The 12,241-nt window shown below is 37.7% G+C and overlaps 2 protein-coding genes across 4 annotated transcripts in view; one reads left to right on the top strand and one right to left on the bottom strand.

Annotated features, from left to right (window-relative positions):
* Window positions 1-487: 487 nt before the first annotated feature.
* Window positions 488-7,103, bottom strand: zdhhc6 (zDHHC palmitoyltransferase 6). Its single transcript, XM_085360800.1, has 11 exons — window positions 7,052-7,103; window positions 4,272-4,811; window positions 4,070-4,161; window positions 3,454-3,613; window positions 3,185-3,343; window positions 2,585-2,638; window positions 2,176-2,343; window positions 1,952-1,993; window positions 1,364-1,512; window positions 860-906; window positions 488-751 (listed from the first exon to the last, which is right to left on the bottom strand). The coding sequence occupies exons 2-11, from the start codon at window positions 4,536-4,538 to the stop codon at window positions 651-653; spliced, it is 1,239 nt and encodes a 412-aa protein (XP_085216926.1). The 5' UTR covers window positions 4,539-4,811; window positions 7,052-7,103; the 3' UTR covers window positions 488-650.
* Window positions 7,104-7,344: 241 nt separating this feature from the next.
* The window catches only part of vti1a (vesicle transport through interaction with t-SNAREs 1A), a 113,229-nt gene continuing 108,332 nt past the window's right edge, over window positions 7,345-12,241 (top strand). For all 3 annotated transcript variants that reach the window (XM_085360797.1, XM_085360796.1, XM_085360798.1), the window contains exon 1: window positions 7,345-7,511. In XM_085360797.1, coding sequence (XP_085216923.1) covers window positions 7,418-7,511 — 94 coding nt within the window. In that variant the 5' untranslated portion in view covers window positions 7,345-7,417. The remainder of the gene's footprint in view (window positions 7,512-12,241) is intronic.

Below are 12,241 nucleotides of genomic sequence, written 5' to 3'. Positions count from 1 at the left end.
TTTGACTGAAGTGGCGGGTTTAATTATCTACAATTTATCAAATGTAAACGAAGCACTTTTTACAAGCCCAAGATGTCTTAAAAAAAATTAACAAACAAGAGAATCTATTACAAAGAATGAGACAAAACACTCTTGGGGGAGATCTTTCTTCATTTTTCAAATTATATTTTGAGGCCAACAATTTACTTTCACAAAAATAATTAATAAAAAGAAAAAAAGAAAATGAAATGTCTCTATAAGGTAGAAAGAGTTCCATGCCCTCAAGTTTGGTGGGCAGAGGCTTTGCATAAGTAGCAAAAAAGAAATACCAACACAAATGAAAAATAACAGGTTCAAGTAAAAAGTTTAGTCATAACAAAGTTACACCATAGTCTGGTGTACTCTTGGACATTAAGACGGTTGTTGAGTTTAATTTTTGGTCAGAGGAATCAAACTGAGCCTATGGGACCAGTTCCTCTAATGACTTCTCCACAAATAAAAAGTGCTCAGTAAGACTCAAAAAACTACTTAGAAATATAAGTTGGCACTGAAATGTGCAAGAAATGGAAAATTTGAAATTCTTGATGGTAAACCTGCAGGATCGGGCATGACATCTTCAGTGGATGCTTATAAACATTGAGAGTTTAACACACCAAGCCCGTTGACATGTATTAATTGACTTTTTTATCACTGGTGGTATCACTTGCTGCTGTGTCATAATGGCACTTCTCCACACATCGTCTTGGAAACCATCCTCTTACACGGTCTCCAGCTTAATGCCAAACAAAAAAAAATAGAAAGTTACACATTTGTTACAGTGACTTTACACGACACTTTGTTACAGTGGTTTTGAAAATTCAACGGGACAATAATTCCTTACCTCTCAGTTGCTCCTCACTTAAAACTTTATCTCCATACATCCACCATCTAAAGGAAAAAATTACAGTTTAAAAAAAAATGACTCATCAAATACCTATAAAGCTTATTAGCCTGTGGGGCCAGGTTCACCCCTTAAAGGCTGCACTAAGGTATGTGGTGTACCATGAATCAGCAGCTGGAGGTGAGGCATTTACAGGTCAAACACTGGTGTTGTTTGACTTCTGTGTTAATCCCAGTTTTTCCATAATGCACTCGGAAAACCAAGGTGGCAAGTAGAATGAAATTAGCAACTGGCTATCTGGCTGACTTCTAGGATCTGCTTGGGACGAGTGACCGTAAATGATGTGGCCTACTTATGACCAAGCTGTGGAATCTGTCACTCAGACCCAAGTGGACCCCTAGACTCATGAAGTGGAAACTATGACATGCTAATTAGACTGCTGGTTGACCACACTCAAAATCAAACACCAAACAGGAAACAGTAGTTCTGTGCAGACAAACTTACTTGGTACCACGAGTAGCCAGAATGGTATCCCCCTTGCAGAGAGGGATCCTGGGTTCCTCGGTGCAGGGGGTTCTAAAAAAAGTTTGTAAACCCTTGCTGAGAGGGCAGCAAGCTCCATTATAATCCTCTACTGCCCGGTACTGGACCTGCTGGTCAAGGCAAATATGATACATGGTTATTCTACTGCTCTGAACATCAGTTAAAAGTTACTTATGTATGTGTAGAAAGTCTTTAATCTTAGTGCTTTGACAAATCTCACAGTACTGATTATAAGATCTACACTATAAGAAAGGTATCTGTTAATTTCATTCTCTATGGTGTATTGGATTGTTACAAGCTAAGATGTAGCTCATCAATTTCCTGACATGATATGATTATAAATATGATCCTCAGTGTTTATTTAGTATCAGTCCTAGTACTTCAGCATGAAAATACACTCTTCTTGACCTGTATGTTTTGCTTGTTTCACACACTGCATAAGCCAAATTCATGCAATGCATAAATAAACCCCTGACAACACTTAACAGTTATGTGCATTGAAAACTACAGTCTTATCACAAGTATTTATTCTTTAACTTGGTTACTTACACTTCTCACTCGTTTATCAGCTTTCTGTTTCAGTTGCTCAATCTGTGTAAGGAGAAATAACAGGTACAAATTTTATTTATAAACTGAACTTTTATAAGAAATGTCTAATTAGTCATCACTGAATCTATGGAGTTAAACAAAAACATGTTTTTTTCTAATTTTAAGACAGAACAGTAACAAACAAAACACAATCAGTAATGTCTACATTACTCAACTCAACCTACAGTTAAGGTGTGCTGGTGACACTTGGGATGGACTGGCCATACAATGCCATCGCCTCTGGGTGTCCCCGACCACGTGAAGACTTGTTTAAAATTCAGCCAGCGGCTGCCGAGGTCGTACGGGAAGATAAACTCTTCCCCTGTTTGGTAGTGCTGTATTCTGTCTTTGGCCTATTAAAAGAAAGACAAGCAAACCAAGAAAACACATTTTCTAGTACTGTCAGAGGGTACTATAACATGTGTGTCTCAGTCATTTTTAAATATGAAGTACTGCAATGATATGATATGGTATTGAGTGAATATAAAAATCACATCCCAGATTACCGTTTGTGAATCAAGAGAAAAAGACACTGATATCTCAAAATGTTATCAGGAATCAAAGTCACGGGAAATCAAGCAGAGACATTCTGACCTTTTCCTCTATCCACGACTCGATTGAAGTCTTATTTCGAAGGATGACTTTCATCTGAAAAGGACACACACTCATTATCAGAGTCAGCAATCTCTCGGCCTATATTTCCTTAAATAAACTGCTTTGTTATTGGAGTATTGAATGGAGCTGGATATATACTACACATGTCCAAGCTTTAAACTTATAAAATTGGTTTCACTCTTTCTTGCTTAAGAAAATTCAGTTACCATTTATTTATTACAGCTATGCAGTTTATCTTTTTTATGCTATGCACTGTCTTTATTTGTCCCTTTATGTTATGTTAACAATTTTTGTTACATTATTTGCAAATAAATAGGTAGGAGTATGGATCCATGCATTTGCAGAATTCTAACACAGTTTTATTTCTGATATGCCTACATACGCCACAATATGCTCTCTGGTCAGATCTTCACCAGATGGTTTCCACACTGCTCTTGTCTTGAAGTGAAAACATGGCTTGCAAGATGTAATGTGGCTTTGTAGGATAATGAGTAAAATAATCAGACAAATGTATGTCTTTCTCTTTTTTTTTTTTTAACCAAAAGCTTGTTAAGTTTGCAAAACTTAGGAAAAACTCACCTGTATAACGAAAAGCATACCAACGGCAATAGTGGTGCCAAGTGCCAAACCTAAGGCAAAGAGTGTAGCAGCAAAGGCAGGCACACTGAAGGGCATGAGGGGCTGAAATTGACGCACAGCACTCATGTCAATCCTTACAGTACTCCAGCCGAATGATATCTGCAGTGAAGAAAGAGGAAACAGCTTTATTAGCCTGGTGGGGGTTCGGCCTAGAACTGTGATAACAGGACATCAAAAGCATGGTGGGGCCAGCGCAGGTGACAGCTCACCCTCTCATACAGCTGTGTGTACATAGTCATAATGAAGATAACGGCAGCGTGTGAGCAACCCAGTGGAGCCAGGAGCAGGAAGCTGGTGAAGTAGGCGTGATTCAAGTGGCCACAGCAGTTGTTGATCCAGGGGCAGTGGTGGTCCATTTTCATCACGCACCTGAAGGAATGGAGATGAGGAGGAGTAACAGGACATAAGAGTAATAATCTGCGGTCAAAGCTCATTTTTCAATCATCATACAACTGCAAAAACAGACATTTCACATCAATAGACAATCACTAATGATGTGCTCTAAGGTATGGAGCACTCTAATGGAGTGATACTTGCATGAGAGGAAATAACATGCACTTAAGGGATGTTTTCTTCTGAAATAGTAGTTTGGTGTGCTGCCAATAGCTCAGTAATTTTGCAGCTGTAATGCCCCGTTCCTGAACCAATTTCTTTGGTCACAAGTCAGTGTTTTTCCATCGCAAAGAATTTTTTTGCCACTCCCCAAAACCTTTTTAGTCAGCAACCAAAGGAGAAGCTCTCCTCTCATTCACTGCCACACTATTTTGTACAGGTGAACCGTTTTGACTGTGTTTAATAAATAAATTTAATAATAAATGTAAATACCTGTTACACTTTCGACAGTGGTGGGACCTGGGAGCCTTGTAGCCTTGACACCCTCTGCAGAACTGTAGGTACTGGGTATCCTGCTGATTTTCCTGTTTCAGCATAGACACATGTGTCAGATAATATATGGATTTATAACATTTAAATAAGTTCATGCTTGCTAATGTTTGTGTGCTAAAAAATTATATGAACTTATCCTTACTGGTTTCCAGCCAAGAGGAATGTATCCAGGTCCAACAAACATAGCATTGAAGTAGTTGTAAAGTATGAGGACAGTCCAGTTGATGAGCATGATGAAGTTAATGCTCCCCCCTGTAGTGTCTAGAGGCCAGTACCAGATAATGGAGTCTAGAATTGCCATTGTGGAGCATATAGCAATGACAGACAAGGCTATGATTGGACCCCAGTGGCACAATCTCCGAACCTCATGGAGGTTCTTAAAGGTCACAAAGGTTGACAGGAAGTTCATTTTTTCAGAGCTAGTTTAATTCTAGTATTTTGGCTGCTGGACTCCAGAAATTTCAAATGTCGATGTATTAGTGTTTTGCTCTGCTATCTCCCAAAGTCACGGGTAGAGGTGATACACATATTTTTTCTCGTCCTCTGAGTATCCAGGAACAGGCCCAGTCTTGAACTACTGACGCGTTCTGTGTCCCACGATTTCTTGTCCTGGCAGAGAGCAGCATCCTCTCTTGTCAATCCCTGAAGCACACGGTCTTTGTGATGGACTCAAGTTTCCCATCTGAAAGAGAGGGGGAAAGCAGTTTTAAATCATAAGCAGTGAAATTAATTAGTGACAGAGCCAGGAGTCACATCAAGCTAATGTTTTTTCAGTAGTTACATGTGTCACCTGTCCCAATATTTCTGTTATGGTAACAAACAACAGCTGATAACTAGGGACCTTTTTATTTGGGATCTATACATACTCAGTTAGATGACCTTTCTGAAATAATTAAAGAATTTTCAGAAGCTTATTAAGTCTGTTTAATTGGGATTGTTTTGCAAAAGTATTGTGAAAAACTATTTGACTGATTTCTTAGTTGGTTTTTTTTTGCATCTTTATCACACGTGCATTTTCATTGTCTAATATTATATTTTGTTTTAAAAATAAAAAAAATGCCATCTTTAAAACAAACTGTCTAGAAATAGTTGCCTACCTTGTTAAATCATGAATTTTTTTTTCTTTTAACTGAGTTCATTTTCACCAACCTGATTACTGCCAGACCTGTTGAATCAAGAAATCATTTCAATAGAGACTATCTGACAAAAATTAACGTAGTCTAAAAGATGTCAAAAAATATCAACATATCATGGCACAATAAAAAGAAACAAGTGAGAAACAAAGTCATAGCCATCTATCAGTCTGGAAAGGGTTACAGAGCTCATCTAAGGCTTTGGGACTCCAGTGAACCATTATCCACAAATGGAGAAAACTTAAGAGCAGTGGTGAACCTCCTAGTCTCCGGCCTACCAAAACACTCCAACATCAGTGTTCATTATTCAACAATAAGACAGGGATCAGGGAAAAAATCCATGGGAGCGTTCCTAGTCGAAACTGCTCAAAAAGAACACAAAGCCTCATCTCATATTTGACAAAAACCATCTTGAAGATCCAAAAGACTTATGGGAAAATTTTTCTGGGGACTGAGAAGACATAAGTCTAATTTTTTGGAAGGTTTTGTCCTGTTACAGGTGGCATAAAACTAGCACAGCATTTCATAAAAAGAACATTATAGAAACAGCTAAACATGGTAGTGGTCCTGCTGCTTCAGGACCAGAATGACTTACTGATGGAACCATGAATTTTAATATCTGAAAGAAATTCCTAGTAGAATGTCCAACCTTCAGTTTGAGTCCTGAAGCTCAAGCCCACCTAGGTTATGCAGCAGGACAATGACATGAGAAACACCTGCAAGTCTACCGCTGAATGGTTAAAAATAAACCAAAATAACATTTTTGGAGTTGCCAAGTCAAATTCTGGACTTTAATCCGATTGAGATGCTTTGGCATGATCTTAAACATGCTCAAAAAACCTTCAATTTGGCTGAATCAAAACAATTATGCAAAAAAAGAGTGGACGGAAATTGCTCCACATCAACGTGAAAGACGGATTGACAGCTATAACAAATGCTTGACTACAGTTCTTGCTGTCAAGGTTGACACAACCACTTATTAGTTTTAGAGGGCAATTACCTTTTCATACAGGGCTACGTAGGTTTGGATACCCCCTCCCCCCATTAATAAATGAAATTATCCTTTAAAAACTGCATTTTGCATTTACTCGTGTTATCTTTGTCTAATGTTAAAATTTGTTTGATTATCTGAAACATGTAAATGTGACAAATGTGCAAAATACTTTTTCACAACACAATTTATGTCATACTGCTAATGAAAAAGATGTTATTCGTGCTTTAAAAAAACAGAAACAACTCCTCGGTAGTTGCAATAAAAATACTGAACAATCATGACTAACATTTTTAGCTAATGACTTAAAAGCACGTACAGAAACGGCAATAAAACATACCACACTAATGTAGACAGTGCTGGATTTGTATTAATATTAAATTACCAAACTAAAAGCAGAACCACAGCATTTGCTTCATTGACTAATTAGCTTGTGTTACCAAGCTAGCTAATTCTCGCCAGAAAAAAAAAGATTAATAATTACGATTTATATGCAAGTCTTCTATCCATCACTGCACAGTAATGGACAGAAAACTATGCGTTAGACAACTCCGCTTTAAAAAAAATCAACAGACAGGTGATAAGTTTATGCCTTTAGCTCTAAAATTGTGTTTCCGTTAGCACCGTGGGTTCAGCAGTTATCGTTAGATAGCTAGCCTAGTCACCAACATAAACACTAATAACGTAGCACGCTGAACACTTACCACGAGGGGCAAACAGAAAACAAAGATAACCTAAATGACAAATGCTTTGTTTTTAATAAATAGAAACAAAAGGCTGTCACTTTAAATCACCAACCTGGTCACTTCCTTATTTTTTTCATAAAATTTTCCTGTGTACAGTGAGGAACCTTCCTCATGGTGTCTCAGAAACTAATACCCTCCACCACTTGTAGATACCTTTTAATCCAAGTAGCAGTCTATCACCGAAACGGCACAGAACTACAAGAGTTATTCATGTATTCAAATTCGGGCTGAAATTATTAGCATTTTCTGTCCATCTTTCGAACCTTTTTCAGTGTCGAAAACGTGAAAACAAAGTCAAGTTCCTTACCGAGCACATTATACTGTGACTCAAGGAAGAAGCTCCATTCGAGGCTTGTTGTTATTCTGAGCTAACTGTCAACCAGAAAGCTAGTTACCTGTTGTAAACTCGACTACCAGAATGTCTTCAGACTTTGAAGCATACGAGCAGGACTTTGGAACAATTACCGCAGAAATAACTAATAAAATTGGCCGAATTCCCAAACTAAGTGGAGGTAAGAGTTTCATTTATAAGCTGTTAAAGCTCATCTGGCTTGCTAGCTCCAGTCTCAGCTGACAAGGCAGCTAACGGTAGCGATAATGTGATTTCATCCAAATATTGGTCAAACTAGTGGTGAAACACAGCTATATAAAAATAGTTTTTGTTATATAAAAAGAATGTGACATGTATTTGTGGCCGTCTTCTTATCTTGGTATGTCTTTGATAGGTTTAGCCGGTGTGAAAATAGTGTTAAAGAACATCCTAACTCTGTTTATGGTGTTCAGAAGAGGATAGAAGCTTCAAATCACTTTAATGAGTAGGTTAATATTAATTGAAACTATTCAACTGAAGTAATATTTTAGTGTTATCATAGTGATTTAGTGTATGACATTCTTGCCAATACTTACCATAAAGAAAAACCTATGGATGTTTTTGTGGACAATCATCGTTGGAAAAGTTAAGTTTTGGAATGGCACTGATATCACTGCAACTTTCAATGACACTTTTGGGGAGTGTTGTTTTTAGTTTTACTGTGGATTTCAGTTTTAGCCAGTTTAAAGATAATTCAGCCTTTTGATACCAGCAAGTTTGAAAGCATACGTTTCTTAATATGTTAGCAAGGGCCTAGTAACTAATATGATGGACTAATAACTTTATCCTGGTATTGACTTAAATATTTAAAAGCGTGTCTTTGGTTGACTATTTATTTAGCTCTTTACATTCCATTCACTTTTATTTATATAGCGTTAAATCACAACAGCAGTCACTGAAGGTACTTGGATTAGAGCAATGTAACCTTCAGTGGACGGCTTTTCCAGCAAAAGGTTAGCAGTTTCAGAAATTTTCTCATTGATCTTCAGAACACAGTCCTGGATGCAGCTGTAGATGGTGTACTCTGGTTCATCCGTGCATGCTGTCCAGCACAAAGGACAGTGTATCAGCGGTGAGGTCCACAGTAGAAGTTACAGAGGGGTTTGAGGTGGGATTACATCAAGCATCAGGCCTGAGTTCCTTCTTGTTTGCAGTGATAATGGACAGGTTGATAGATGAGGTCAGGGAGGAGTCTCTGTGGACTTTCATGTTCGCAGATGACATTTTGATCTGCAGTTATAGTAGGGAGCAGGTTTAAGAGGTCCTGGAGGTAAGTTGAGGTATGGACTAGAAAGAATAGGAGTGAAAGTCAATAGACAAGACAGAATACATGTGTGTGAATAAGAGGGAGACAGATGTAACAGTTAAGATGGATGAGTTTAAATAAAAGTAATGCACAGTGCACAAGAAAAGTTAAGAAAGGAGTACAGGAGAGGTGGAATAGTGTCAGAGTTTATTTGTGACAGACGGACAACAGCAAAAGTAAAAGGAAAGGTTTTTCGAGACGGTATTGAGACCTGCTATGATGTATGATTTGGAGACAGATCATTAATAAAACCACACAAGACAGAAAGTTGTTAAGATGTTTTTGGGAAGTGGCCAGAATGGATTAGATTAGAACTGAGTACATCAGAGTTTCAGCTCGGATTGAGCAGTTTGCCTACAAAGGTGGAGAGAAAAGGCTGAGATGGTTTGGAACTGTGGAGAGCAGGGATAGTGAATGTATTGGACAAAAGGAGGAAAAGAGGAAGACCACAGAAAAGATTCATGCATGTAGTGAAGGAGCACATGATAGGATGAGGTGGAAGCAGATGGTCTGCTGTGACAACCCTTAAAGCGAGCAGCTGTAAGAAGAAGACATTGCTGGTTTCATCAGTTTGTTAAAGTGATAGCATTCTGTCATTCTATCAGACTTAATTCAGACATAACCAAAGCCACATGTAACACTTTTTGAATGATATATTTAGAATAGATTGTTATTAAATTGTAGCTCTTCAAGTGTGACTTTGTTGATTTTCTAAAATGAAAACACAGGTATCAGCTGGTAGCTTCTGGTCTAGTCTTCTTAGAGTTGTTTTGCCTCTTCATTTGTATGACCCGCAACTCCTTCACTTTTGAAACACTCATTGATAGATTCTGATGCTGTAGGAGTACAAATCTGACTCTGTCTTCATAAACTTTATCACAAAATTTTATTTAAAGATTTTATTCTGTGATATAATTAGAACTGAAAGCTCAACATACATGTGGTCCATGTGTGCTTCCAGCAATTAATGCCATGTTCACACCACTGATAAGAAGCTACAAACTGACGCCTGACACTTGTTGATGCTTTATGTGCATCAAATCAAAGTTGAGCTGACGTCCATTTTTTTTCTTCAACCTATCATATGCTTGATGCAATTAAACACTTGAGCGACACTTCTGTAGCAAACCAGTGACAGTGTCGCTTGTGATGTCTGTCTGTCTTTGTAACTTTGTCTGGTTGTGAGAATTTAACATTAAGGCATGCAAATTGTGTCTTCTAAGCTCTCTTTGATGTTTAAGGAGGATTATTATTCTGTTGAAATGTGGAAAGAGCATTATGTTCTAATTTTGTTTTGTACAATAGGAAGCCTCTTTAACATGTCTGACCACAATTTTGATAAAGGTGTAGCTTTGAAACTTTCTTGAGATAACTTTGGGCAGCTGGAGAACACCTTATCACTGTATAGGATATTCTCCTATATAGTCATGTCTTATTGAGCTGGGGAACTTAAGATGCTGGAGAGACATCTGCATAGTGGTAATCTTTTTATAGTTGGTTAGTTTTTTGTAAATTTTACTTGTTCAGACCTATTAAGACTGCTGTTTGTGGAACGACTTTGGGTATTTCTCCCCTCTTCTGCTCTGCATGTATCAGTTTTGGAGGAGAAGCAGAAGAGACATACACATGCTTGCATACACAGTGAAACAGACAGCACTTTTGAACTGAGCTAAAATAAAAAGTGTGCACAAATATTGATAGTATCAATAGCAATTCTGGTATTGATACTCAGAGCGATACTTTTTAAAAAAAAAATCCCCTTAAGTTCAGTATGTAGCCCTCTGAATTGTATTAAATTAATTCAATTTAATAATTTTTTTGGAAATGGAAAAAATATACCTCAAACATACACTATGAAAAATGTCAAACAACAGAAGTTGACATGACCTTTAGAGACGGGCACATTTACATTCTAGGTCTCAAAAAAACTCAGTTTGAAAAAAACATGAAAAGGTGTATTTTGTTTTGTTAACCAGTTATTAATGAAAGTAAAAATCAGAGTGTGTTAATAGTCACTATTTGCAAATTGATGATGAGCCATCTTTTAAGTCGTGAGTGACTGCTCTCCCCAGCATAAGCTGCCTATGTAGGTTTAAAGTATCAGTACTGGCAATTTTGGCCCTGTATTTACTTGGTATCAGATCAATACTAAAATCTGCAATATCGCACCGCACTACTTGACTACATTTTCAGATAGCAATGTGTTGTTAATGTTAGATAGACCTCTTTTCTCATCACCAGTTCTCATACTTGGTTCTGTAGGTTTCAGACATATGAAATCCTGACTGTCTGAGCCTGTTTTTGATACTGTAATTTATATTCTGCAGGATCTAGGCACGAATGCATGGCTTTGACTTTTTTCTTTGAAAGGAGTCTTTAAAATGTATTTATGTTTACATTTCTGTACTGTGAAGCCCTGCACTAAAAGAGGGTTTAGAGGTGGGTTAAAACCTACAGATGTTGTTAACCACCTGGCTCTGGGTCTTCCCATCTTGTTTTTCCTACATGTAGATTTACCAGATTGCTGCATTAGTGTTTTGGTGGCAGGCAGGCAGCTGAAAGACGGGCAGCTTGTGGATTTAGCTAAGCCTGGAAGGGAAACATGAGTTTGGATGACATGGAAAAGGCCAGAGCTAGTTGGCCAGTTGTGATTTAACTTTAAAATGTAATACTTTTACTTAACATACCCATAAATGAATGTAGACATATCAATGGGTAATACTTTCCTATTTAAAATGACTTAATACAAAGAATAGATAATAGAATGCATAATAGAAAGTTGAGCTTCAGTTGCTCCCTTATTTCACAAGGGATCACCACAGTAAATAGCTCCACTATTGACATTGCAGATTTTTTTAAAACCCCAGATTCCCTTCCTGATGGAACCCCACAGGGATTTATGTCTCCTCCTGGGATCGAACCGTATCGTTTGCTTGTTAGGCAGATGTATAAACAGCTACACTGTCATCTGACACCACTCAATACCAATCACAGTTATAAGCTGAGACAAAATAGTCATTGAGTTTGTATTTGTTTTCTCAGTGCAAGAGCCTTTCTGCACAGCACCTTCTTCCATTTTTACGGTCACTTTTCAAAATTAAATGGTATTTTGCAGTGTGAAATACACTGGGTGTTTTTAGTTTACAGCTACACTAAGCCAAAATGGTGGGAAATATATATCTAAAGGTGGATATGACAATTAATTTAAGGCTGAACTACTACATATTAAAATTTTGGTGTCCACACCTAACTGAGTAGGAGCAACCGTTATTACTACTTACTTACAGTGAGTGTTAACTAGTAGTTTGTTTTAAGTTTTCAGATTTCATATGTGGAAGCTTTATCTCTTCCTCTCGGCTCACACTTGCTCATTGGGTTTTCAAAGGCGCTGCTCTCACAAAACCTCGCTTGACTGAATATTTCTGGTTTGGAATTGGCATGTCTGAAGACTCATGGCAGCCCATTCCGCAGAGTAATTTCTCATTGCTTCCTCTCACCATCTGTTGACTGTGTCAGAGGAAGCCTGTATGAATATGTACAAAGCTAGAAAATGCATTATAACCATA

Source organism: Diplotaxodon limnothrissa, linkage group LG8 (genome assembly GCF_057381915.1).
Source record: "Diplotaxodon limnothrissa isolate DT_005_m linkage group LG8, D_limnothrissa_male_GT1.1, whole genome shotgun sequence".
NCBI classification, from domain to species: domain Eukaryota; kingdom Metazoa; phylum Chordata; class Actinopteri; order Cichliformes; family Cichlidae; genus Diplotaxodon; species Diplotaxodon limnothrissa.
Note: the sequence above shows the minus strand (reverse complement) of the source record. Positions and strands in the feature narration are given on the sequence as shown.

Bases quoted from the DNA above. Each gene is read 5' to 3' on its own strand.
- zdhhc6 (XM_085360800.1), bottom strand. From the start codon at position 4,538: ATGAACTTCCTGTCAACCTTTGTGACCTTTAAGAACCTCCATGAGGTT. The intron at 3,344-3,453 runs GTGAGCTGTCAC...TCTTCACTGCAG, and splicing joins ACACACAGCTGTATGAGAGG to ATATCATTCGGCTGGAGTAC. The intron at 907-1,363 runs GTAAGTTTGTCT...TTTTTCCTTTAG, and splicing joins CTGGCTACTCGTGGTACCAA to ATGGTGGATGTATGGAGATA.